Source organism: Miniopterus schreibersii (genome assembly GCF_964146895.1).
Source record: "Miniopterus schreibersii genome assembly, chromosome: 4".
NCBI classification, from domain to species: Eukaryota; Metazoa; Chordata; class Mammalia; order Chiroptera; family Miniopteridae; genus Miniopterus; species Miniopterus schreibersii.
Genome location: NC_138105.1, coordinates 27,991,087 through 28,017,383, shown reverse-complemented (window position 1 = coordinate 28,017,383; position 26,297 = coordinate 27,991,087). Strand labels below are relative to the sequence as shown.

The following is a 26,297-nucleotide window of genomic DNA, read 5'->3' as shown; positions in this document are numbered from 1 at the left end:
CCCAAGCGTGTGCTTAACCAAGCCTCTTCTAGTCTTAAACCTGAGCCCAGAGATGCACGCAGGGCACTCATATTGGTGAAGCAAGTGACCACTGGAGAAGTGACAGCACTGGCCTGGGAGCACTGGGAGTGTCAGGCTTTGAATCTTCTGGCTTCAAGTCTGCTGTTTTTCTACCTCCTTCAGGAATGGGGCTCCTGAGGGAAAGGAGGTGGTCAGGGATGACTCTCTGGTTTCTGGCCTGTGCCTTCTGAGATGGGGGGCCCTGGGGAAGATGCATTTTTGTGGGGGAGATGAGTAGTTCAATTTGGAACATGGTGAGTCAGGGAGGCATGGTTGGGGAATGAGGAGATCCAGAGTAGGAAAGAAACATGGCCGCGAGGTGCTGCTCAGTCTTCCAGGGTGGCCCAGCCCCAAATTCTTATATCCAATCTCTCTGACCCTTTATGTATTTTCAGCTGTCACCCCACCGGAAGCCATGGGAACCAGTCCATGTGGTCTCCACAAGGGTCTGTCTTGGTTGGACAGTCCTGTGCCAGGACAGGGCAGGAGAGAAATCCAGGCACTGGGTCAGGAACCCCCACCCCATGGTTCAGGGGCTGGATTGCAGCAGTAACCCCTGGGATGGGGCCGAGGAAGGTTCCAGGCTCAGAGCCCTGGGAAGCTGATCCTTTCTATGCCCCCCCCCCCCAGGGCATCTGAGAACAGGGCCACGGGGGCTCCCTCGGGGAGGACCAGGCAGGCAGGAACAGCTGCAGTCCAGCCGGGAGGACAGCAACCAGCTGCTGCTGGGGAGACCGGCCAGGGCAGGCGGGGCAGGCGCGGCCCCGTCAAGCTCCCAGCCTGAGCGGCAGAGCGTGGGAGCAGGCGGCAGCCTCGAAGCTGGGTTTGGGGCTTTCACGCTGCGTTAACTGGCAGCTTGGTTAATGCTGAGCAGATGGGGGAGGGGCACTGCCAGCTCCCTTGGCAACAGCCCCAGGTCACACATGTGTACAGGGTACGAGTCCTGCCTGGTGGATGGTGCTGTGTGGACTCCTCTGCCCACAGTGCTCGTTCATGCCATCACATACACAAGGCAGTGCCAGTGAGACAGACCAAGACAGAGGTTCACCCTGAGGCAGTCGGACATGGGTGTGAACCCAAGTCCTCTGTCACCTAGGCAGAACTCTCAAATTGGGGATCCCTCCACTCTGTTCTCCTTCCATCCAATGCAAGGAAGACATCAGGCACGAGGAGGTTTATTTCAAAAAAATAATTTATAAAAGGCCATTTGCTTCTGTTTTTGGCAGGCTTCCAGCTTCAGCTAGGACACAGGGGCCAATGCTCCTTCCACCAAGATGCTGGGACAAGCAGCAGAGGAGACGTGAGGGAGGCCTGGGGAAAAGGGGTTCAGAGGCCCAAGATCTCTCTTGATGTAGGGAAGCAGGGAGGTTTGGGATAGCCCTACAGCCAGGTTCAGCCAAACCCCTGAAATCAGGACTGAGTGCCAAGGCCCAGGAAGCCAAGCAGAACTCTACATTCAGGCTATTAGAATGCTGGGGCCATGACTCCCAGGGCAAGGGCTGGGCCTTGAAACTAGGGTAAAACTCTGGGTTGGGAACCCAAGGCCAGACCTGGAGGCCTCAACTAGGGACCCCAGGACCAAGAACAGATCTCCCCAAAGCAGAACCAGAGATCTGGGACAGCACCTTGAAGTTGGACTGGGGCTGCCCAGGTCAAGCACCACCAGGCTTCAACAGAGCCAGGAGGCCCAAGGCTGCTGGATGTCCTGCCCACATGACCTTGTGCCCCTGCTCAAGTCTGTACCCCAGGACAGGGGAAGGAACTGGGCCCCAGTGGCAGGGGGTCATGGCTGAAGACAGAATCACTGGAGGAGCAGGTGCTGCTGGCGTCCCCACCCTCAGGGGAGTAAGGTCCAAAGGTCAGGCGGAGGTCCAAGTACTGTGGGGAAAAGTGCTGGTCAGCCCTGGCAGTCAGCTCAGATGAAGCCCAAGGGGAGTAGGCAGAGGGTGGTCACAGGACAGGAGAGGAGGAGTACCTCCTCAGAGATGGCCAGCAGGACCTTGTCCAGAGCCTCCACCAGCTGCTTGAAAGTGGGCCTCTGAGAGGGCGCTGCATGCCAGCACTCACGCATCAGCCCATACCTGGGAGAGGTGGGCAGAGTCAGAAGGACCCACAGGCCTGAGTGAAGGGAGGACCTCATTGCCCTGGGTGGGAGGGTGAGGAAGATGTGGTGAAGGGGAAGGGGGTCTAATGAGGAGTAGGTGGGGCTGTTCAGTGAAAGGGCACAGAAGCCAAGCCAGGACCTCCCCACCAGGCCTGGGCTGAGGAGATAGTGGTCACAGTGAGTTGGTGCTGACCACTCCCTAGGGCCAGACCCTGAGACCAAGTCGGAGCAGAGGGTGAGGAGTGGGAAGTGGGGAGGGGAGGGCATGGCCTCACAGCTCTGGAGGGCAGTTCGGGGGCCGGTCCATCCGATGCCCCTCCCGCAGCAATGAGAACAATTCCTCCACGGGGATGCCGGGGTACGGGGAGCCCCCGAGGGTGAAGATCTCCCACAGCAGGATCCCAAATGACCACCTGAAGGCAGGACCAGGGCTCAGCTGGGCACAGCTTCGCTCCCTACTTCTGGGACTGGGATGGGGGACCCTGAGGGCATGATCCACCAAGGGGGCTGGGGATAGGAGCTTTTTTGGAGTTTGGTCCCACTCAGATCCCAGGGCTATGTGACCTTGGGCAAGTGCTTTGCCTTTTCTGTGGGATAGGACAGTGATCCTGGCAGACACTCAGGACCCCCACCTTCCAGGACTCACACATCACTCTGGTGTGTGTAGACTCGGTCAAACAAGGCCTCTGGTGCCATCCACTTGACAGGCAGGCGGCCCTGGAAGGGAGAGGAGGGACATTGATGCCAGTCCCACAGGTCCTGCCCTTCCGCCCAAACTCTGCCCTGCCTCCCTCACGTTGCTGGTTTTCTTGTAGTAGTCAATGTGGTGGACGCCACGGGCCAGTCCAAAGTCAGCGATCTTCATCACATTGTCCTCTGTCACCAGCACGTTTCGGGCAGCCAGGTCCCGGTGGATGCACTAGGGAAAGGCCAGAGGACTTAAGCCTATTATGACACACAGCATCTCAAAGTGACCCTGGTGGGTGGGGATCATCACCCATTTTATAGATGAGGAAGTCAGGATTCAGAGAGGGGAGACCTGAGCAGTCCAACTTCAGGGCCCTCAGTCCCTCATATGGCCTCTTCCCCTGCCCTGCCTATGCGTTAGGGAGTATGTGAGGATGGAATGGGACATGCATTGTCATCTATGTACAGAAAGAGGGGTTACAGAGGGACTTGGGGTAATGAGAAAGGGGAGAGAGAAGACGTTGGAGACACTGAATGCCAGGCACATAAAGATGTGGAGATGGAGCAGTTGGGAGCGGCCCACCGGAATGCTGCCTATTGTCCGCACCTTCCGAGACTCCAGGTACTGCATGCCTCGGGCCACCTGGTAGGCGCAGGAGACCAGGGCAGGGAAGGAGAGGGGCCCCTCACTGCTCCGAGGCCCATCGGGGCTGAGGTCAGGGCTTGGGGGGCGTCGGGCCCGCAGGAACTCCCTCAAGTTTCCCTTGGCAGCACACTCCACAATCACATACAGGGGGCCTGCAAAGGTGAGGGAGACAGGGAGGCTGCCGAGGCTGTGCTCCATGCTCCACCTGCCCCCACCCTGGGCCCACTTCACCCCACCTTCTTGGGTGCAGACACCCAGCAGGTTAATAATATTTTTGTGTTGACCGATCAGCTTCATCACCTCCATCTCAGAGACCAGATCTGCCAAGTCCTTGTCAGAGGCGTTATCTGCAAGGGCGACAGCCAGGGTGACTACACAAGGCACTGCATGCCACAAGGCAGGCTGTGGGGTAGGGGATAGGACATGAAGTGCTGGACCAGGAGTCAGGAAGGTCTGGGCCCAAGTCCCCACTAGGCTGTGTAACCTTGAAAAAGTCACCTAACCTCTCTGAACCTCGGGATCCTAGTGTATAAAATGGGACAACGTATCAGCCCTACCTCTCACAGCAGTTGTGAGGATGCAACAAGATCAAGGCCCTAAGAGAGGTAAGCCTGCCAGTGAGGGGACCAGGAAACAGGAGAGGGAGAAGAGCTCTGAACAGGAAGGAAGCTTGTCTGTAGGGCTTGGCATTAGTCCCTGAACGGGGTGAGAGCTCCTGGGGGCGGAAAGCAGGCTGGCGCCCTGAGGTCTGTCTGACCAGGGCCTGGCGTCCATCTGGCCTGGGAATTCAGGGAGCCGCCAGTGGGGCACAGCTAGGGGAGGCTTAGAAGAAGGCTGTGGAATAGGGGCTGGGCCCTCAGGGTTGACCTGTGGCCCTGGGCCAATGACATACCCTCCCCACCAGACCTTGCAATGCACATTTCTCAATCTCTGCCTCCGGGAAAGTGCCAGGTGGCCCCAGCTGTGCAGAGAGGAGGGAACTGGAGGGAGGGAGAGGGGGGGAGAACAGGACACTAGTTTGGGCCACTCTTGTAGAGGGGCCTGGGGGACAGCAGTGAGAAGTGCCCATGGTAGATTCCAGGTGTGTCCTGAGCACCTTGGGGCTCCTGCTTGGAGACTGGGACTGAATTTAAGCAGAAAGGCTGTTCTAGAGTAGTAGAAACAACAGGACAGACCTGGGAAGGGCCCCAGGGGAGGCTGAGGGTGTGATTTGGGGGGAATGAGGTGGAGTCCTACACGACTGACAAGGTTACTTGAGGCCAAAGCTTACATAGGGCCAGGGCAAACAGGGAGTATTAAACCCCAAATCCTTATAGTCACCATCATCCCAATGGGTAAGATTTTATGCACCAGGCACTTTTCATGAACCTAGGACTCAGAGATAGGGACATGTGAGGAAACTGAGGCTCAGAAATGACTTTGCTAGGGTCAGTAGCAGAGTTGGGTCCCAGGCCCAAAGATGGGATCTCACAGCCTCTCCTGGCCCCCTGATAGCACTATGAGCTTCTTCTGTTAGTCCCAAGGCCACAGCACCTCCCCCAGGCCACTACACTCACCCTTGAGCATCTTGACAGCCACGGTGCTCGCTTGGTCAGGCTGGGCTGGGTCCATGCCTAAGGCCTCTGCACGCACCACCTGCCCAAAGCAGCCCTCGCCCAGGGGCTTCCCGAGCACCAGCCTAGAAATCAAGGAAGCTGAAGCCTCAACCGTCTGGGCATCCTTCCTGCCTGGAGCCTGCATCCACACCCTCACTCTGCACAGCATACCTGTCCCTGGGGAACTCCCACAGCGGGTCCAGAGGGAGGTCTAGACTCACGAGGCCAGCGAGCAATGGGGGGCCGCTGGAGGAGAGACGGACGCCCCGCACCAGGGACGAGCTTGACTTGGCTGAGGAGCCTGACTCCAGGGAGAACTGCAAAGTGGGAGACTTGGTTGGGCTGCTGGCACTGAGCTGTGGTGGGATGGCAGGCTGAGAGCCTTACTATAGGACATGGGGGTGGGGATGGCATGGTACCTGTCGGGCCAGAGGGAAGCGGGACAACTTCTGCACCGTGGCAGGCTGCCGGGAGTGCCGACCATGGAGCACCTGCCCGCGATACAGGCCGGCCAGCAGCAGGAGCACCACTAAAGCCAGAGAGCCCGACACGTACAGGATGATGTCTGTGGATCTGGCATCAGGTGCTGTTGCTGCCCATGCGAGGTCCTCCTCTGTCCACAGACAGACACATAACTGACCCGTCAGTGGTCAGGTGGCTGGCCCCACATCCTCTAACTCAGGCCCTCACAGCTCCCAACACACACAGGGTGCACACACCAAGAACATTAATTATATCCAGTCCCACATAGTCTGGGTTGCATTGACAGTCACATGTCGAAATGCAGAGGGACCGCTACATGCAGAATCCAACACACAAAACCACATGCCACTCCCCGAACTTAGATCCCACAAGCCAAGGGACAATGCCCACCCAGCAGGGCACAGCCCACTGCTGGGTCAGAGTAGGACCCTGCGGCCTCTCCTGGCCCCCTCAGGTGCTCACCTGGCAGCACAGTGAGCCAGGCTGACTGGTAGGAGAGACCAATGGAGTTTCCAGCCAGACAGGTGTACTCGCCTGCGTCCTCAGTCGACACGTTACGAAGGTATAGGACCTCCACCTCTGAGCTATTGATGTCTGTTGTCTGGGGATGGGAGGGACATTCAGGGGTCACAGCAGGGCCTGGGGCCACACTGTGGCAGCAAGGGAGCTGGCAATCACCCTCCCCTTCCCCCCATGGGAGAAGGGAAGGGAGGGCTCAGATACCACAGGGGCTGGACCTTCAAGACTTGCACATAGGGGAAGCCGTCGGCACCGAAGCTGCTGCCGTTGATGACAATGTGCTTCAGCCACTGGATGTGAGGCTGGGCGTCACTGTACACCTTGCATAGCAGCTCCACGTCACTGCCCACTACAGCTGTGGTGTTGGCCGGGAGCCCTGCCTGCAGGATGGGCCGGTGCGGGGACCGCTCTGGGGGCCGGGCCGGGCCGTCAACCCTGACCAGTGGCACCCACAGAAGCACCCTGGTCACCTGCCTCCAACTTCCCCCCAGCTCAAGGGAGGGACCTTCCTGATACGCAGCTTAGACCTTGTCTGTCTCTTGCTTACCTTGCTTAAACTTTCCATGGCTCCCCATTGCCTTTGGGGTCAGGGACAATTTCTCAGCCTAGCATTCAAAACCCTTCACAGCCTGGCTTCCCACTAAAATGTCACACGCCAGGCATACATCTCCCCACAAATGCATTGTGTTCTTTATACTTAACGCCTTTACTGAGCCTGTGCCCTCTGCCTCGATGTCTTTCCCAATTTTCTTCTTGGCCGATCCCTGCTCCTCCAGGCCCACATTACCCCTTGTGTTTCCCTCAGACCCACCAGGACACTTGAATAGCTTGAGTGAGTCATCTATGACTGAGTCCATGTTGCCTGCCAGACTGCGCCCTACCTGAGGGCAAGTTCTGGGTTTCCACCCCCCACTGCCTTGCTTGCCCGTCCGCTCACCCAGCACATCCAGCAGATAGTTGTAGCTGATGCTGCCCACCGAATTCTCCACAAGGCAGGTGTACGTGCCACGATCTGAGGGCACCACGCTTTCCATCACCAGGCTCCAGTGCTGATGGCGCAGCTGGGGGCAGGGGAAGTGTCCACGAGGGGCCACCGACCCATGTGCATGAGAGGAGTAGGGTGGGAGAGGGCAGGCCAAGGCCAGAGACTTTGGGACAAAGGAGAAGACTAAGAAATGCCTGAGCCCTGAGTTTTAGCTCAGCCTCTTTCTAGCTGTGCCACCTTGAGCCAGTCTTTGCCCTTTGAGTCTCAGCTTCCTCATTACAGCCTGGAGTTAACCCTGCAGGGTCTCACCATGACAATGAGCTGCCTAAACTTACTGATGCTGGTCAGTGATCCTTCCTCCTTTACAAATGCAGTCATCTAAGCTGAGGAGCTAAGTCACTTGCCAGAGTGGAAACATGAACCAGAGCTGTCTAAATCCACAGTCTAGTACTTCTTCTGGGGCCACACAGAGGCCTTCTTTATTAGAGAAGGAACTGGGGGGTTGATTTATAGGTATGAGGGGGCTGATGGGGGAGTGAAAGTGGAGGAGCTGATGGCCTTGGGACCCAGAGACTCACCCGAACGCCTCCAATGCGATGCTCCCCGTGAAAGTCCTGTCCATCTTTGAGCCAGCGGATGGTGGGCATGGGGTTTCCTGCGGCTGGACAGCGGAACTTGACAGTGTTCCCAGCAGGCACTGCATGCAGTTTCTTCTCCATGCGCTGGGGGTGTGTCCAGTAGGGTGCTGGAGGGAAGGGAGGACTCAGTGCCCCAGTATAGTCATACCTGCTTCCGCACAGGTCTCTTCTCAGGGACCCACTGAGAGGTCGGGAAATGAGTCCTTATACTGACCATGCTGTGGGTAAACGTGTCTATTCGAAGGGCCACTGTGGGCCTTAGGGTCCTCATCACCATTGCTGGAGGTCAAGGAATCTATGTCAAAGACAGGGGGAGATATCTGAGGTCCAGGACAGGGACAGTCTCTCCCTAGGTACCCCTTAGCCTCTGCCAGACCCCCTTACCATCCACAACCAAGGTGACATTGTGCAGGACAAACATGGAGCCTCGTGCTAGGCAGAGGTAGCGGCCAGCATCCTGGGGTAGGAAGCTGGCGATCTCCAAGCGGCCCCTCCAGCCTCGGACCCGGCCAGTGGGTGCCAGGCGACTGCCCTCCTTGTACCAGTGGCCACCACGCTCAGCTTGCCCACAGCATAGCTGCACAGGCTGCCCAACAGCCACGGTCACCTCCTGGTCTTGCTGCTCCGGGCTGGGGGCCAGGCAGGGCTCTGTGGGCCAAGGGCAGAGGTCAGTGAGCCCCACAGCCCCAGCCGAGGCAGCCCCCACATACAGAGAACATGCTGCACATGCAGGGCACACGCACCTCAAATACATGCTGGACACCTACTACCCCTCGACATGTACACAACCACATGCTATAGACGCTACGCGCAGGGCAAAGGCCACACTTTTGACGCACATCATATAGTGTGTAACACACCTGCTGGGCTGAACATGACACACGCACACACACACACAAGGCACATGCTATAAGGCACATGCCATACCACTCCAGGGCATATAACACATGTGCTGCCTGGGCCTCCCAGGCCACACACACAGTGCAGAGAACATACACACACGCACACACACATCCAGGGGTCTCACCACTAGCTCTGCAGCCCAGCTCAGAGCCCTGGGCCCTGCAAGGCCAGTCCTCTCTTGTGGACACAGAGATAGGTGGATGCTTTCTGGGGGCCAGACATTGAATCTCAATGGTTGGGCCCTGTCCTGCTGCCACCTCCTCAGGGCCTTGTCCAGGATTCTCTCCAGCTTTGCTCAGTCCCCTCTTGGTGCCCGCTCTTCCCACTCCTGCCACCCTCTCCCACCTTAGAGGTCATACCCAGCTCCATTTCTTCAGAGGCCTCAAAGGACAAAGCTAGAGCCCAGGGCGCCCTCAGGAGGACCCCCAACAGGGTCAGCAGCAACTGCATCTTCTTCCTGATGCTCATGGGGCCCCGGCTGGGCTTCCCACCGACGGAGTTCCTGAAATGGAGGGAGAAGAGCTCCTGCTTCCCATGCACCGTGGCTGGCACTATTCCTCTCTTTTGCAGATGGAGAAACTGAGATAAGAAATCGCTGGTCACTTGTCCAAGCCCCCCGCCAGGCAGCAGCAGGGCAGACTGGAAGCAAGTCTGCTGTTGCAGAGCCCAAGGCCGCCCCACAGTAGGTTGTGTAGGGGGTGGGGCGGGGCTTCCTGCTCTCCACTGGTCCTGCTGAGACCTTGGCAGAAGTTCACAGAAAGGGCAGTTTTGGGATTTTTTTTCCTTGGAGGCAAACAGAGAATGGAGACATATCTTCTGCTTACTCTTAGCACACATAATTTATTTTTTGCTGAATAAATGAATTTATTTCTAAAGAGAAAAAAAAAAAAATCTGAAATATAATACAAGGCCAAACTTCAGCATCTGGATGTTATCTGATCTGATCCCCACTCCTTATTAGCATTGCTGACATTCCCATGACCAGCTTTGGATATCTCCAGTGGCAGTGCGCTTACTACTAACAAGGTAGCACACTCCATGGCCAGCAGTTCTTCCTCATTCTGAACCAGAACTGCATCCTGGGAATACCTCTGCTTTTTGTGTCCCCACAACTACATCTGAGGCAATGCAGGTTCTTGTAAAGAATGTAGACTCTGGCCCTAGCCAGTTTTGCTCAGTGGTTAGAGCGTCCCGCGTTCGATCCCAGCCAAGGGCACGTACCTCGGTTGCAGGCTCAATCTCCGGCCCCCAGTTGGGGTGCGTGAGGGAGGCAACCAATCCATGTGTCTCTCACATCGACATTTCTCTTTCTCTCTCTCTCCCTTCCACTCTCTCTGAAAAGCAATGGAAAAAATATCCTTGGGTGAAAATTAAAAAAAAAAAAAAAAGAATGTAGACTCTGGTGTCTGACAGAGCCAAGTTCAAATTCTAGCTCTTACCAACTTGCATGTCCTTGGCTATGTCTGGCCTCACAGGACTGCTTTGACGATAAAAGAGAATGTATGTAGGGACTGTGTACATAGAATGTTGGAATAGTCTCCCATCCCCACCCTAACTGTCACCCTGGGTCTGCTCTGGGCCAGTCACCTCCAGTTCCTGCCAGGTGTGATGCACACACCCACCCCATCTCATGACCCTCCTCAAAACGCCACCAAGGATGTCTCCTTATCCTCAGACGAACACTCACACACCTGAGCATCATCTAGGGCGGGGGAAGAGGGTGAGCAGTGTAGCCCCAGGGATCTACTCGCTATTACCTGGGGCTGGGTAACAGTTGGGTGTCACTGGTGTCACTGGATCTACCTTACTCAGGAAGCCCACTGCACCCTCCCTCCCACCTGAGCCACAGCCCCCAAGGGGCACTTAGCTTGTCCTAGGCAAAGCCATTATCTCCCTCTTCCCAGGGTTGTCCCTGCAGCCGGAGCATTATGTCTGTTCATCCCCTCTCCTCACCCCCGCCCCACTTCCAGTCCATTCTACCTCTTCAGTCCCTCTCCAGTCCATCCCACCTCGCCCTGCCTGGACCCAGGGCAGGCCATAGTCATCTCTAGCTTGGGCCTTTGCAAACATCTCCCTGGCCTCTCCAGCCTCCATTCTCCAACAAGGCTTTAAAAATTACAAGTCTGCCATGTCACCCCCCCTCGCCACCAGCTTACAAGTTCTTAATGGCTGCCTGTGTCCAGTGGGATCCTGTCCACACTGCTTGTGCAGCATCCTAGGCCCCTCCCTGCCTGGACCAATCTTTGGGCACAGTTTGCCCCTTCAGCACTTACAGCACTGAAGCCACTGGCTTTCAAAAATGGGCGTATCTTCTCTCTTGACCATACCTCTGTGCCCCCATTTCTCTTCTCCACCTGCCTCAGATGCCACCCTCTCTGCCCCCACCCCAGTTTCCGTGGCCCCCTCTCTGTAAAATCCCCCCCCACTCTCTTCTGTAGGGAGCTCAGCTCTTTGGGTCCACAGCTCCTGTTGGGAATGGGGTGGGGAGGCCCGTGGTTATATTTTCACCTCCAGGTTACCCTGACCTCATCACCTCAGGGTCCTTAGTAAGGTCACAAGCGGACAGGGGGTAGAAGTGTCTGACTCTGGCACCAGGCAGTCCTGGGTTCATTGTCAATCTCCCGCACTCAGCGCTGGGGCACCCTGGGCAAGTGACTGCACCCCTAGGAGCCTCAGCTTTCTCATCTCCACTCGGGGAGCGCGGACGCTCCAGCAGCTGAGGGACAGGCGCGCTCTTTCTCCCCCGCCCCTCCAAAGCCACCCGGGGGGAGGTGCAAGTCGGCGGGTCCCCAGGGGGAGCTGCAGGGACCGCCTGCCCGCGCCCGCGCCCGCGCCCGCCCCCGCCCGGGTGGGCAATGAGTAACCAGCTCCGCGGCCAGGGTGCTCTTTGGACGGAGCGGGACAAAAGGCCCTGTGTGCATTGCGGGTTACTGATTTACCGTCCCCTCCACCCCCCTGCCGAGCGGACGCCCGGGTCCCTTGTGCTGGGAGGGGGCAGCTCGCGAAGCCCCGTCGCCGCTCGCCCCCTGGCGGCTGGGAGCGCAGCCTGGGTCCGCACCGGGTCCCGGTGCACCTGGAGCCTCCGCGCGCCGGCTCCCGGCGCAGGGTCCCGGCTCACCTGCGTCTTCTGCAGCCCGGGTCCAGCTCCGGCCAGGCCCGACCCCCGAGCCCAGCGGGGACCGCGGACTCAGCCAGGGCGCTCCTCCGCCCGGGGCCGGAGAGCTGGGAATGCGCCCTCGACAGCCGCGTGGCGGCGGGCGGCCCGGCGCCCCGCCCCCCTCGGGCCCCGCCCCTCCTGGACCCGCTCGATCCCGACTGCGACTCGGCTGCGGGTGACACAGAATCCCACCCACCTGGATACCAGTCCCCGAACCCAATAAGGCGGAGCGGCCGACGGGATGAGCCTCACCCCAGGGCCCCGCCCCAGGCCGCAGCACCCCCCCAGACTCCGCCTCTTTGGCCCCACCCAGGCCAGGCTTCGAAGTTCTAGTCTATACTCTCCCCTTCCTGCTCTACAGCCCTCGGGGAACAAGACCCTGCAGTGCTGACCCACCCGCCTCTGCAGATCTTGGCCCGGCCTGGCTCTGTCTGCGCCGTCGCCACGTCGTGGCTAGCACACCGCCTCTGCCCCCATCCCCACCAAATCTCTACACAACCTTCAGAGCGATATTAAAATACACTCCGACTCCGTATGTATTTTGTGGTTGACTATACCAACCAGAACCACCCCTTTCCAACTGTCCAATAGCTTCCTGTGAAGATGCTAGTCATGACCTGCCCCCTGCCCGAGTCTCCACTTCTTCCTTGCTCCCACCCTACTTCTGGGCCCTTGCACTTGTGGTCCCCTTCCAGGAAAGATCTCCCTCTAGGTCTGGCTAGTTTCATTTCATTCTTAGGTTTCAGCTCACTCCCTCAGAGGAGCCTTTTGGACTTACTAGGTTCCTCTTCAGGTCTTCTCTCCTGTGAGGTGGAGAAAGAAACCGAGCGTGAGGTGGGGTGAGGGCTGAGTGGGGGCGGGGAGGTGGTGGTAGTGGTGAAGTGGTTCAGAGCACAGATTGCAGGACTCAGTCTCAGCACATCACACATGGCTTTGGCAAGTTAGTTACTCCATCTGTACCTTCATTTTCTCAGTAAAACAGGTATAATGATATATATCATCCTCAAGTAGTTGCAAAAAGTAGACACGGTAGTATGTGCAAGCCTTTAGAACACTGCTTGACGTAGAGCACTTGCTTTGTAGTGCTAGTTATGATTATTTAGGACCTGCTATTTGTTTATTTTTTTCTTAAGTTTCTTTTTAAATCTTTTGAAAAAATTGATTTGAGAGAGCCTGGCTCAGAGATTGAGCGTTGAGCGTCGACGCATGAACTAAAAGGATCCCGGTTAGATTCCCCGTCAGGGCACATGCCCGGGTTGTGGGCTCGATCCCCAGTAGGGGGCGTGCAGGAGGCAGCCCATCGGTGTTTCTCATTGATGTTTCTCTCTATCCCTCTCCCTTCCTCTCTCTATAAAATCAATAAAAAATATTTTAAAATATATAAAAAATTATTTATTTAAAAAAATTATTTGAGAGAGAGAGACATCGGTTTGTTGTTCCACTTGTTTATATATCCATTGGTTGATTCTTTTTTTAAAAAAAAAGTTTTTATTGATTTTAGAGAGAGAGGAAGGGAAAGGGAGAGAGATAGAAACATCCATGAGAGAGAAACACATCAATTGGCTGCCTCCTGCATGCCCCCCACCAGGGATTGAACCTGCAACCTGGGCATGTGCCTGACTGGGAATCGAACTGTCAGCCTCTTGGTGCATGGGCCGACGCTCAACCAACTGAACTACCTGGCCAGGGCAATTTTTTTTTTTAATCCCCACCTGAGGATATTTTTTCCATTGCTTTTCAGAGAGTGGAAGAGAGAGAGATACATCGATGGGTTGCTTCCTGCAACTGAGGTGTATGGCTGGAATCAAACCTGCACCCTTCAGTCCCTGGGCCAATGCTCTAACTACTGAGCCAAATAGGCCAGGGCCAGGGCAATTTTATTTTTATCTTTCAATTACTATTAATATACAATATTATATTAGTTTCAGGTGTACAACATAGTGATTAGACATTTATATAACTTATGAAGTGATCACCCTGATAAGTCTAGTACAATATTATTGTCAATAATATTGTAATATAGTAATATTGTAATAAAATTATTACAATATTATTGACTATATTCCCTATGTTGTATCTACATCTCTATGATTATTTTGTAACTGGCAATTAATCCCTTCACTTTTTTCACCCATACTCCCACTCCCCTCCCATCTGGCAGCAATCAAAATGTTCTCTATATCTATGAGTTTATTTCTGTTTGTTTATTTGTTTTTTTAGATTCCACCAATAAGTGAAATCATATCTTTATCTTTCTCTGTATGACTTATTTTGCTTAGCATAATACCCTCTAGATCCATTCATGTTGTCACAAATGGCAAGATTTCACTTTTTATGGCTAATATTCCATTTTATGTATGTTCCACATATTCTTTATTCATTCATCTATTGATGGATACTTCGGTTGCGTCCATACCTTGGCTATTGTAATTAATGCTGCAATGAACATAGGGCTGCATATATAGGACATATTATTTCTTCATTGCATGTTCCAGAATTGTAACTAAACAGTTAAACTTCACTGCTCAAGAGCCTGGCACATAGTAGGTGCCCCCAAATAGTTCAGCCTTACCTGCAAGCACTTCTCTTCTGAACATCTTTTTAAATTTTATTTTAGTTTTAATTTTTTTTCTTCCTCTAAGCATCTTGACAGTGGCCAAATAGGAGGTCAGCCAAACTATGACTTCTGCCCAACCCTCACCCGAGGTCCAGCCCTTCACTCCTTTGAGGGCTCCCTGAGTAGAAAGGGAACCCCCCACCTTGCGTCCTAGGTCACCTCCCAGTTAGCTCTAGGCTGGTGGAGACCTTGGCCCTGGGGAAGCAGCTTCCTTTCCCATTGTTATGCCAAGGAGCCCAGTCTCTGACCCTTATTCCTGAGGAGGGGGAGAGGAGGAGGATGGTGATGATGATGGAGGCTTCCTTTGCATAACTAAAAGGCCCATTAAAGTAATTTGTTTCTTTTATCTTTCTTTTCCTTCTCAAACAAAAGAATGGTCTCCTCCCAAAGATAAATCGGAAGAGAATTGGCTATCTTTTGAAAACAGCTTGTCCTGATTCCCCTCTGTCAGGGTCCCTTCTAGAGGGAGCACTGGGAAGGTTGAGGCTTCTGGTACTGGGGGGCCCAGCAAATGAGAACCTCCCGTCCAGAGGGGACCTCACTGAAGGCCACCTCCTATCGGACTCCTGGAGGGACTTAGCCCGCCCTTTGGTCCTCTGCCGGCTCCCTTAGTGAATGAATGCATTTGTTGGGGGTGGGGTGAGCTGCCAGCAGGAGCTGGACCCCACACAGCTTTCATTCATCTTCCAGGCACTTCCCAGTATCCCTGAGCCAAAGGCAAAGGCTGCCTCCTGAGATGCCCGGGTCCTTTAGACCCGCAATCTCCCCACCTCTCCGCTTCATCTGCTCGTCCCTTGTCTGGCCCCCCTCTCGCACTCACCACCTCTCACACCAACCCTCTGCAGAGTCTGACACACTCACAAGGTCATTCATTCACTCGTTCACTTGCCAAGTGTTTGTTATGTGGTATTATGGGGATAAAGCAGTGATCAGACCCAGCCTCTACCCTTCAAGGAGCTGCTGACATTGTAGTGGGGAGAGATAGGTAAGTAAACAGAGCACAGAAGAAGACCTAACAAGGGTTTGAATCCAAGCCTGTCTCCCCCTCACAGTATCACTCTCTTGCTAACAGTCTGTTACCAGTCTGGGGCTCAGGAGCCTACCATCCTAAGGTCCTGACTTTAACCTGCCTCTGCCTCAGCTTCTCCATCCAGAAAATGGGCACACATACACACAAAACTAAACAACAACAAACAAACAAACAAACAAAACACCAGGAAATAGGCACATTCCTGCTTCCTTTTTCTCCAAGGCGTTGGAGGAAATGAATGAGTTAGGGGATGGGAATGGGTTTCACCAGGACAGGCAGTAGGGAAGCAGTCCTCACCTTAGCTGAGCTTCCATTATGTGCCAGAAACTTGCTCGGCTAGGTGTTATACAGGCGTTCCATCCTCTTATCCTCCCAAGCCAAAGGAGGGTAGAGATTCGTGGCTCTGTTTGTAGGGGAGGAAACGGAAGCTCAGGCAGATGGAATGACTTGTCTGAAGTCACAGCAAGTAAACAACAGAACTGAGACTTAAACCCTAATCATTTGGGACAAAGAGAGAAAGCTCAGGGTGACTCCGCAGAGCTGGGATTGTCGATGCTAACACATCAGCCCGCTTTCTACTCGCATCCTTAATCATGGTCCTGAAGATGGAGATTCATCTGAGGATGAGTGAGGTGTCTGGACGGGGTCTGGACGTTGCTCTTCCTGCCCATCTGGCCAGTAATGATGGGGCACCTATGAAGTACCAGGCCCTTGGCAGGGGTTTGCACTCTCTGGGCTCCTGGAGTGCAAAGCTGGGCCAGGAGGGACTCCTGAGGCCAGGCCCTTCCCCCACCCCACCTGCCTAGGAGCAGAGTTGGGGTGAAGGGACAGACTTGGCCTGGTATCTACCATGTTGCTCTTGGATGGCAGCCGGCCCAGGGAACACTGGGGCTCTTATGTGGAAGGGCTACCCTGAGCTCTTGCCCAGGCCCAACTCCAGCCCAGGCCTGGCCTCTTCCTCTGACCCAGTCCTTGTGTTTTCTTGTATTCTTTCTTTCATTTTTTAAAAACAATTTTTATTTTGAGGAAGTTTTAAAATATAGAAAAAGTACACAGGGAAATAGTATACAATTGCTGCTCAGAACTGACAATTGTTCTTACCATTTTTTCCAACCCTTTTCTACCCTGGCTTCTCCTACAGGTTCCATGGAGGTCTGGCTTCGCTCCTCAAAATGGAGGTGACATTGATGGCAACTGAGAGGTGAAAGGTTGGGTGTTAGAGCCAGACAGATGTGGATTTGAATCCTGAAAATTTGAATCCTGAAATTTTGTGACCTTGGACAAGTCACTTAATGTTAAGCCTCAGTTTTGTTTTCTGCAAAATGTGAATAATGCTTTTCTGTGAAGACTCAGTGTGATGGTGCTATAAAGTCCAATGCACACAGCCCATGTTCAGTAAAGAGTGGCCAATATTAATATTAGCAGCTATGGGTCTGCATGGGACCCATCCCATGGTATGGGAAACACTCCTGTGACCAAGAGGGAGGGACTGTGAGGGTCACCCCTCTTCCAGCCTTCATCATACCTCCTCATTTCCCACCATTGGACATATCTATGTCCAATTTCTACCCTGGAGACAACAAAGCCATGAACGGAAGGCTGCTCAGGGCACTGTGCTGTTGTCAGGCAGCAGGCGCCGATGTTGGCAGCCTGGGAAAGCAGGTGGGGACGCCCCTTGGACCAAGTCACATGGAGGGGAATGGGCTAGGAAGGATCCGAGGCTCTCTCTGGGCCAGTCCTGGTGCTTCCCAGAGTCTCAGCAGCACCCCAGCCTGCTTGTCTCTTTGTCCCAGACACTGTGGGTCAGTGTCCTGCTAGATAGGCCAGGGATATCTGCGGGCTCTCATGGTTTGCCAGACTCAGCTCTCTCTAGACTTGGGCCTGCAAACCTCACACGCACTGGTCTTGGCTTGCACATTTGTTTGAAGGAGAGAGGGGGCCTAGTTGGGAAGTAGCAGAGGCTGGACAGGAAGAATAAAGGATGGTGGTCTGAAGTGGAATCAGGAAACAAACCCCAAGGGGCCCTCGCCCTTCTCTACCTTGCCTGATGCCCACCTGGATGACATCATATTTTGTTTGGGCACAAATAACAGAACATCTACGTGACAAGTTCTTAAACAAAACGGGCTTATTCATCCCTCACTTAGCTTCAAGTCTGGAGGTGGGTGAAGGTGGGTCTGAAGTCAGGATTGTGGTCTCTTCAATTTTCTAGATTTTCCCTCATGGTTGCAAGATGGTAACTTCAACTCCTGCCATCACACTTGTGCTCAGGCAGGAGGAAGGAAGAAGCCACAAAGAGTTGTTAACACTCAGTAACTTCTGATTTTATCTCTTTGGCCAGACTGTGACACATGGCTACCCCTACCCTCAAAGTAGGCTGGGAAATATATTCATTCTGTTGAACACATTGTCTCCCCTAAAAAACACGGGTTTGTCGAGAAGAAGTGGTGCCTGAGCATTGGGCAAGCACTTAATAATCTCTGCATCACCAATCTCCTCATCAGACTAACCAAGTCATTCTGATACTGTTATAATTAGCTAGTTATTAATAATAGGAAAGGAGTAAAGGGGGAAACCAGATATTATAGGGATGTCATTTGAGCAGCTTCACCAGGAAGCTGCAATTTTATGCTCCCCAGGGAACCACTAGCCCATTCCCTTCAGAACACTGGGGGAAGGGATCCAACAAAGGGGAGATAGACTCATTCGCAGTAAAGTTGGGGTGACTAGGGAAGGTGCCTGTCAGTCACACCTGGAAACAGAGATCATTGGCCAGAATGGACATGGCCACTGAAACCCCTCGATAATTTGGGAATACATAGTCCCCAAAACAAAGGAGTTTCCTCTCTTGTTACTCTTGTTACTCTTGGCTCTTGCTGCTCTTAGCTAGCTCTTGGCTCTCTTGCATTTGCCCATATGGCCCGCGGGCATGCAGACCCCACATGCAATGGACTGATTGACCGCAGTGGGGAAACACGAATTAAATAGTCCGATCCTGCATGGGAGTGTTCAGACATGGAATGGAAACTTCAGACATTGACTCTGATTTTAGTTCTGCTGAAGCCAAAGCTACACTTTTTCCTTGATGGGACAAGGGGAAGTGGGACCTTGGACACTCAGGGGTTTAATTCCATGCAAATAAAAGTTACTCATTCTTCCTGGTGAGTCTCAGGAAATTCTTTTCCTCAGGATATTGCAAGAATTCCACTCCTACGAGCAACAGGTGGGGATGAGGACCTTTCCCCACTGGTAACAATTTCTCAGCTTTAACTGCTTTCTCCCGACCACTCACTGGCATCCCCAGCAACTCAGCCTGGTACTCAGGACCCTTCAAGACTGGCCTCTGCTGCCTTCTCCTGTCCCCTCTCCTGTCTCCCCAGAGACACCTGCTCTGTGCCCTCCTGAATGTGTCTGACTGTTCTCACCTTGGTGGCTTTGCACTTGCTACCCTTGTTGCTGAGGGGGTCCGTCCTTGGTTCTGCCTGCCCCTCCTCTCCTCCCTCCAACCATCCCACCAGATGCCTGCCACTCAGCTTTCTGGACTCCGCTCAGGTATTGATGGTTCTCTGGGACCCTTTCTGACCACCCCAAACTGGACACCTAAACCCTCTTTCTCTTTCTCTGGAAACAGCTCCTCATTTTTCTTTGAGGTCATGGCCCTCTCCTATTTCTAGTCCATGGAGGGTATTGATGTAAGAAACATCCAAACCTGTAGAGACTATTTATGAGTTTGTTTGAGCCAAACTGGCAACATATACAGGGGAGTATGACCTCAAATGCTCCGAAGAAGGACAGTTTTGCAGCTTCTTTTACGCATTTGAAATTAAGGAGGGAGGTAAGGAAGGCCCCATGAGGGTAGAAGAAAGCAAGGTGAGGACTGGATTATAAGATTATGTGCTTTCTTAAGGGTGGTTAGGCCTTTTAGAGGTATTACTTGGCATTTCAAAGGTGTGTTAATCTTACCTTAACCAGTTTGCTCAGTGGTTAGAGCGTCAGCCCTCAGACTGAAAGGTCCTGGGTTCCATTCCAGACAAGGGCACGTACCTTGGTTGCAGGCTCGCCCTGGTTGGGGCGTGTGTGGGAAACAACCAATCGATGTGTCTCTCTCACATTTCTCTCTCTCTCTCTCTCTCTCTCTCTCTTCCTCTCTCTTTGACAAAGCAATGAAAAAAATATCCTAGGTTGAGAATTAAAAAAAAAAAAAAAAAAGGTGTTAATCTACATGCACAAGGACAGTAGACAAGGCAGGCTTACAAACCTTTCACTAAAAAAGTTATAGGCCTGGGGCGTGACTACCTGCTCATTTAGGAATTTATGATTTATTGCAGCACCCCTTTTTTGCCCACAGGGGTTTGGGTGGAACCAACACTTCTCCTTTGCTCTCCTGGTGGGCATGTGCCCCTGAACCCGGCTAATGTGAATATTTCACCCTCCAGGCTATTGTGATTGGGTCAAGGATAAGCCTGTGACCCCAGAGGGCCAATGAGAGCCAGTCCGAGCTGTTCATGGGAACTAGTGGGAAACTAACATTCTCAGAAGTTACTGAGATAGGAAGGTGGAGGCCTCCAGCTGCTTGAGAGAGCCTGCCTGTGAACAAGCCAACACAGGCAATAGGAGGCCCAAGGGATGGAGCGTGCCTGGATCCAGCCATGCCTGAAGCCAAAATTACCTCTTTGAATATTTAATTTATGTGAGCCAAATAACTTTTTCCTAAGCTAATTTGACTTCTTTTTTTTCTCTTTATAAATAAAAGACTCCTAATAATGACCTCTGGGTAGAAATTACTCCTTCCTGCTTTGTGTCTCCACTATCCTCTGTTGGCTCCTAGGCCAGAGTACTCATTTGTTTACAAGTCAGCAAATTCATTATGCTATTGCTCCTATTTGTTTAAAACCTTTCATGGCTTCCCATTGTTTTTAGGATAAAGACCTCTATTTGATATCTATTACTGCATAAAAAATTACCCCAAAACTTAAACATTTGGCTAGCTGCTGACAGAAGACTCCATTTCTTTCCATGTGAGCCTCTCCACAGGGCTGCTTGAGTGTCCTCATGACCCGTCAGCTGGTTTCCCTCTGAGCCCATGATCCAAGAAAGGCTGACATTGCCCTGTCTTTTATGACTTACTTGCAAAAGTCACACTTCAACACTTCTACCTTATTCTAATTGTCAGGTTGGGTCACTAATGTCGAAAAAGAACATCCAAACTTGTAGAAAATTTTTACAAAAATTTATTTAGGCCAAACAGAAGATACACTTGGAAGCAAGATCTCAACAAACTGGAATCAATGCTTTGGAGAATAATAGTTTGCAGTGTCTTTTAGGCATTTGAGATTAAGGAGGGAACTTAAGGAAGATTACATGGAGGTGGGAAGAAAGCAAGATGGGGGCCCAATTACAGGGTAGTTAAGACTACGTGGTCTCAGCCCTGGCAGGGTAGCTAAGTTGGTTAGAGCATCGTCCCGATGTTACAGAAAAGGGTACCTGGCCCTTGGCCGGTCTGCCCAGGGCCAACCAGTAGTGTGTGGGTTCTTGACTTTGTGCAGGAAAAATTTCACAACATGAGTCCAGGTGACTATGAAGCAACATTTATTAAAGCTGGGGATGTAAAACAAGAAAGGGTTTAGCCTGGCCGGGTGTGGCTCAGAGCTTGAGCATTGACCTAGGACCCAGGAGATTGCAGTTCAATTCCTGGTCAGGGCACATGCCCGGGATGCAGGCTCGATCCCCAGTTGGGGGGGAGCAGGAGGCAGCGAATCAATGAAGACTCTCTCATCTTGATGTTTCTGTCTCTCTCTCTCCTTTCCTCTCTCTGAAATCAATAAAAGATATATTTAAAAAAAAAATGCCATTGGTTGCTGAAATATCCATGGCAGTTCCTTAAAAAGAAAGAGAAAGAAAGAAAGAAAGAAAGAAAGAAAGAAAGAAAGAAAGAAAGAAAGAAAGAAAGAAAGGAAGGAAGGAAGGAAGGAAGGAAGGAAGGAAGGAAGGAAGGAAGGAAGGAAGGAAGGAAGGAAGGGAAAGAAAAGAAAGAAAGAAAAAGAAAGAAAGAAAGAGAAAGAAAGAGAGAGAGAGAGAGAGAGAGAGAGAGAGAGAGAGAGAGAGAGAGAGAGAGAGAGAAAGAAAGAAAGAAAGAAAGAAAGAAAGAAAGAAAGAAAGAAAGAAAGAAAGAAAGAAAGAAAGAAAGAAAGGGCTTAGCACAGAAGAAGCAGCAGAAGAGCCTGGGCCGGGCTGCCCTAGCTCTCTGAGAAGTCAGAGAAAAGGCCTTGGATCAGGTTCCAGTGTTAGCCTGGGATGAGCTGCTGCTGCCCATTGTTCCCCTGGTTGCAAGTTTTGTGGGTCCTTTAGAGTTTAGGAGATGTGTGCCTGTGGGGGAAGAAGTGGGGGAAGAAGAAGGGAAAGGGAATAGTGAGGGCTGTTCCCAAGAGGGAGAGCACATGCTGGGTCCTTTGTCTTGAGGATTTATCTCCTCTCAGGTGAGAATCTTACTGGAGGTCTCAGGGGAGGGTTTTAACAGAATATTCATCAGTTTTCTAGGTGTGCTACCCCAGGACTGTGGTCTCCACCGATTGGTCAGTGTGAGGACAGGGAGTTGTTAGTCATTGCAGCTGGTACTGGTGCTGCTTTTCTGGGTCTGGAGCTGAAATTCAACTGAGGCCTAGATGTTATTTCTAGGGAGGTGACCTTCTTATCTGCTCTAAATTGCTCTGCCAGTTTGTTCAGCTGTCTCAGTTTCCTATTCCACTTGTCCTGGCTTACTGGCTTGTTTCTCCGATATGACAAGGTTTTGGGTTCAATGCACGGTCAGAGCACATACAAGAATCAACCAATGAATGCATAAGTAAGTTTTTCTCTCTCTCTCAAATCAATAAAAATTTAAAAAAAAAGACTACATCGTCTCAGCCCTAGCCTATGTGGCTCAGTTGGTTTAGCGTTGTCCTGTCCACTGAAAGGTCACCATCAGGGCACATACCCAGGTTGTGGGTTCGATCCCCAGTTGGGGTGCATATGGGAGGCAACTGATTGGTGTTTCTCTCTTTTCCTTTCCTTTCCTCTTTCTCAAATCAATTAAAACATATTTTTTTAAAAAGCCCTGGCCAGTGTGGCTCATTTGTTGGGCATTGTCCCATGCACCAAGAGGTTGCTGGTTTGATTCCCTGTTAGGGCACATGCCTGAGTTTCTTTCGGGCTCAATCCCTGGTGGGAGGAGGGTGTGCAGGAGGCAGCAAGTCAATGTTTCACTCTCCCATTGATGTTTCTCTCTGTCCCTCTCCCTTCCTCTCTCTCTAAAATATCAATTAAAAAATAATAAATATTTATATATAAAGCATAGTCTTTATATTAAAAATAAATAAAAGTCTACTTGGTCTTGGATGGTCATGGTTCAGAAGGAGGGGTCTGAAAGGGGGCGTTTCAAAGATGTGTTAACCTGGATGCACAGGGCTGGCTTAAGGCAAAGGTAAACCTTTTACCAAATAAGTTTTATTCCTGGGGCATGACTACCCACCAAGACCTGCCCAGTTAGGAATTTATGATCAGATCACTGTGAGGTTACTTTCTGTAGAACCCCTTTTTTATCCACATTAATTATAGCCCACATGGGGGTGGGGAGTGGGGTAGAGGGCAGAAATTAAATTTGACCTCTTGAACAGAGCAATATAAAGAAATTTGTGGACATATTTTAGTACCACCACGAAATCAGATCTTACCCTGGTGTTTGTCATCTGAGTCCTTTGCTAGGTTTGAGAAATCCTCCCACTTTATGTGACAGAATTCACCTCTCATGATAGAAGCTCAAAATGCTAGCTACCACTTGAGTTTCTTTTCTAGCTGAGGCTTAGTTTCTGCCAATTCATGGCATCCATTCCAGAGAATCAGTGATGCCAAGAGTGGGGCTTGGGAGGCCCAGGAGGAATATTCCCTGGTGGAGGCCATGGTAACAAGACAGAGCTCCTGGGCACAGGGCAGTGAGATCTTGCCCAGGGTCCAGGCTGGCTGGGCTAGTGGCACAGGCAGCCTTGTCTAGTGTTGGTGGAGACAGTGGTGTCCTTTGTGTACCTCTTCTGTGATGCTGGTTATGTGGCCCAAGCCCAGTTCTTTAGTGCTCTTGGTAGTTTTGTAAACTCCATCTAGCTGGAGTTTGTTTCTGTTGTCTTCTGCTGAAAATTTTGATATGTCCTGAGGGACCTGGCTCCTGCCAGTCCCTCTCTTTACCTAGTGACACCTCTCCCTCCTTCAAGGTGAGGAGCATCTATCTTCTTGTCTCAGGGTCCTGGTAAATGCTGTTCCCTCCATCTGGAACAGCTCCCCCTCCACCAGGCTAATTCTTATTTGGCCTTCAAATCTCAATTTGCAAGTGGCTCCCTCATGGAGACCTTCTCTCCCCCAACCCCACCTAGGCTCAGTTCCTCCTAGTATATGCTCTGGCTGCAATGGCATTTTCCTTTGCAGTGCTTTATCACAATTGCAATGAATCATTTGTACTCATGAGGTCCTCTAGGACAGAGATTTTGTCTCATTCCATGGCCCAGGCATAGAGTAGGGGCTGAGGAAAATGAAATTCCTTTTTCCACACTCTCTAGAGACCTCTGCTGGCTCAGACCCTGTCAAACTTTCTGACCTACAAGGAGCATTTTCATTCAGTTGCAAGTAACAGATAGCCCAACTCAAATAGGTGTAAGCAAAATAGTGAATTTATTGGCTTATGCAATTTTATTATTATTATTATTTTAAATATTATTTTTAATATTTTTAGAGAGGGGAAGAGAGAGGGATAGAGAGATAGAAACATGGATGAGAAGAGAAATATTGATTGCCTGCCTCCTGCATGCCCCTACTGGGGATCAAGCCTACAACCCAGGCATCAACCACTGAGCCACACCAGCTGGGCCTGGCTTATGCAATTTTAAAGTCGAGGGATGGGTTTTGCTTCAGGAACAGTGGCATCAAGACTCATTCTCTTGCCTGGCCAGTGCGACTCAGTGGTTGAACATCGACTTATGATTCGGGAGATTGCTGTTCGATTCCCGGTCAGGGCACATGCCCGGGTTGCCGGCTCGATCTCCAATCGGGGGCGTGCAGGAGGCAGCCGATCAATGACTCTCTCATCATTGATGTTTCTGTCTCTCTCCCTCCCTCTCCCTTTCTCTCTCTGAAATCAATAAAGATATATTAAAATAAATTAATTAGATAAAACAAAGAAAATGGTGCTAATTTCAGGAGCGAGAGAATGAGTATTTTTTAAATGTCTTTATTGATTTCAGAGAGAGGAAGGGAGAGGGAGAGAGAGAAACATCTATGGTGAGAGAGTCATTGACCGGCTGCCTCCTGCACGCCCCCCACTGGGGATCGAGCCGGCAACCCAGGCATGTGCCCTGACCGGGAATCGAACCTCGATATCCTGGATCCTAGGTTGATGCTCAGCTGCTGAGCCAGGCCGGCCGGGCCATTGGTTGACTCTTATATGTGCTGTGACCAGGGACCAAACCCACAACCTTGGCGCAATCGGGACGATGCTCTAACCCGCTGAGCTACCGGGCCAGGGCAAACACATACTCTTGTTAACTCTCCTATAATCCTGTCCCCACCTTGCTTTCTCCCACCCTCCTCACATTCCCTCCTTAACCAAAAATACATGAAAGAAACAGCCAAACGGCCATTCTCAGGAGCATTTGAGATCCTGTTCCTCCGGCGAGTGTCAGCTTTGTCTCAAATCAACTCATAAAAGTTCTCCACAGGTTTGCTCAGTGGCTAGAGCATCAGCCCGCACACCAAAGGGTTGTGGGTTCGACTCCTGATCAAGGGCACGTACCTGGGTTGCAGGTTTGAGGCCCGGTCGAGTTGCGTGCAGGAGGCAACCAATCGATGTGTGTGTGTCTCTCTCCCCCCTCCCTCCATTCCTTCCACTCTCTCTAAAAAAAATAATCAATGGGGGAAATATTCTTGGGTGATAATTAAGGACAACAACAAAAAATGTTCTCGGCAGGTTTGGCCGTTTCTTACGTCGACACTATTATTGCTCATGACTCTGTGGGTCAGCCGGGCTCGGCCTGGCAGGTCTGCTCGTGGCTCCACCGTGCGCAAAGGTCTAGGACAGCCTCCTTCCCAAGAAAGGAGCCGGCTGCTGGCCTCTCTCTTCGCGTCTAGCCTTGATTTCCTTTCACAGAGTCAGGAGTGGAAACTGCAAGGCCCATGTCCTTGAAAATTGCAGAATGTCACGTCACTGCATTCTTTCTGATCCAAGCAAGTCTTGAGGCTAGCCCAGATTCCAGGGGTGGAGAAATGGACTCCCCATCTTGATGGCCGGAGTGAGTCACATTGCAAAAGGGGACAAACACAGGGAGACAAAGATTCATGAGATGCCATTAAAAAAAAAAAAAGTTTTTATTGATTTCAGAGAGAGGAAGGGAGAGGGAGAAAGAGATGGAAACACCAATCAAGCCTGCAACCCAGGAATGTGCCCTGACTGGGAATAGAACTGGTGACTACCTGGTCCATGGGACGACACTCAACCAACTGGGCCAGGCATGAGAGGCCATTTTTTATATGATCGGCTATATCCTACAGCTTGTTTCTTCTAGGTCCCTTCATTAACTCTCCTTACCCCAGCAACCTGGTTACTTTGAACTTGATAGTCACTAGGGGTTCAGTTCCTTCAAGGAGTCTTTCTGGCCCTGGCCAGTGTGGCTCAGCTGGTTGAGTATTGTCTCATGCACCAAAAGGTCACTGCTTGGATTCCCAGTCAGGGCACATGCCCGGCTTGTGGGCTTGATCCCCAGTAGGGGGCATGCAGGAGGGAGCTGAATGATGTTCTCTCTCTCTCCCTTTCCCTTCCTGTCTCTCTCTAAAATCAGTAAAATCATATATATATATG

At 51.9% G+C, this 26,297-nt stretch overlaps 1 protein-coding gene across 7 annotated transcripts; it reads right to left on the bottom strand.

Moving 5' to 3' along the window:
• Positions 1-1,220: 1,220 nt before the first annotated feature.
• On the bottom strand, positions 1,221-12,008 carry FGFR4 (fibroblast growth factor receptor 4). Of its 7 annotated transcripts, none has more exons than XM_081134103.1 (18): positions 11,974-12,008; positions 8,980-9,122; positions 8,102-8,365; positions 7,932-8,012; positions 7,658-7,824; positions 7,032-7,155; positions 6,313-6,503; positions 6,038-6,176; positions 5,512-5,705; positions 5,264-5,409; positions 5,054-5,175; positions 3,734-3,844; positions 3,459-3,649; positions 2,961-3,083; positions 2,811-2,881; positions 2,440-2,577; positions 2,036-2,141; positions 1,221-1,938 (listed from the first exon to the last, which is right to left on the bottom strand). In XM_081134103.1, the coding sequence occupies exons 2-18, from the start codon at positions 9,086-9,088 to the stop codon at positions 1,792-1,794; spliced, it is 2,424 nt and encodes an 807-aa protein (XP_080990229.1). In that variant the 5' UTR covers positions 9,089-9,122; positions 11,974-12,008; the 3' UTR covers positions 1,221-1,791. The 7 variants fall into 7 exon arrangements, with proteins under 7 accessions (XP_080990229.1, XP_080990228.1, XP_080990227.1 ...); XM_081134102.1 differs by lacking the exon at positions 11,974-12,008 and adding an exon at positions 11,739-11,870; XM_081134101.1 differs by lacking the exon at positions 11,974-12,008 and adding an exon at positions 11,146-11,346.
• Positions 12,009-26,297: the final 14,289 nt, after the last annotated feature.

Coding starts and splice junctions, on each gene's coding strand:
- FGFR4 (XM_081134101.1), bottom strand. CDS start 11,231: ATGAACCCAGGACTGCCTGGTGCCAGAGTCAGACACTTCTACCCCCTG. Junction 8,013..8,101: donor TGTCACCTTGGTTGTGGATG/GTAAGGGGGTCT, acceptor TCTTTGACATAG/ATTCCTTGACCTCCAGCAAT. Junction 3,084..3,458: donor AGTACCTGGAGTCTCGGAAG/GTGCGGACAATA, acceptor GCCTTTCCCTAG/TGCATCCACCGGGACCTGGC.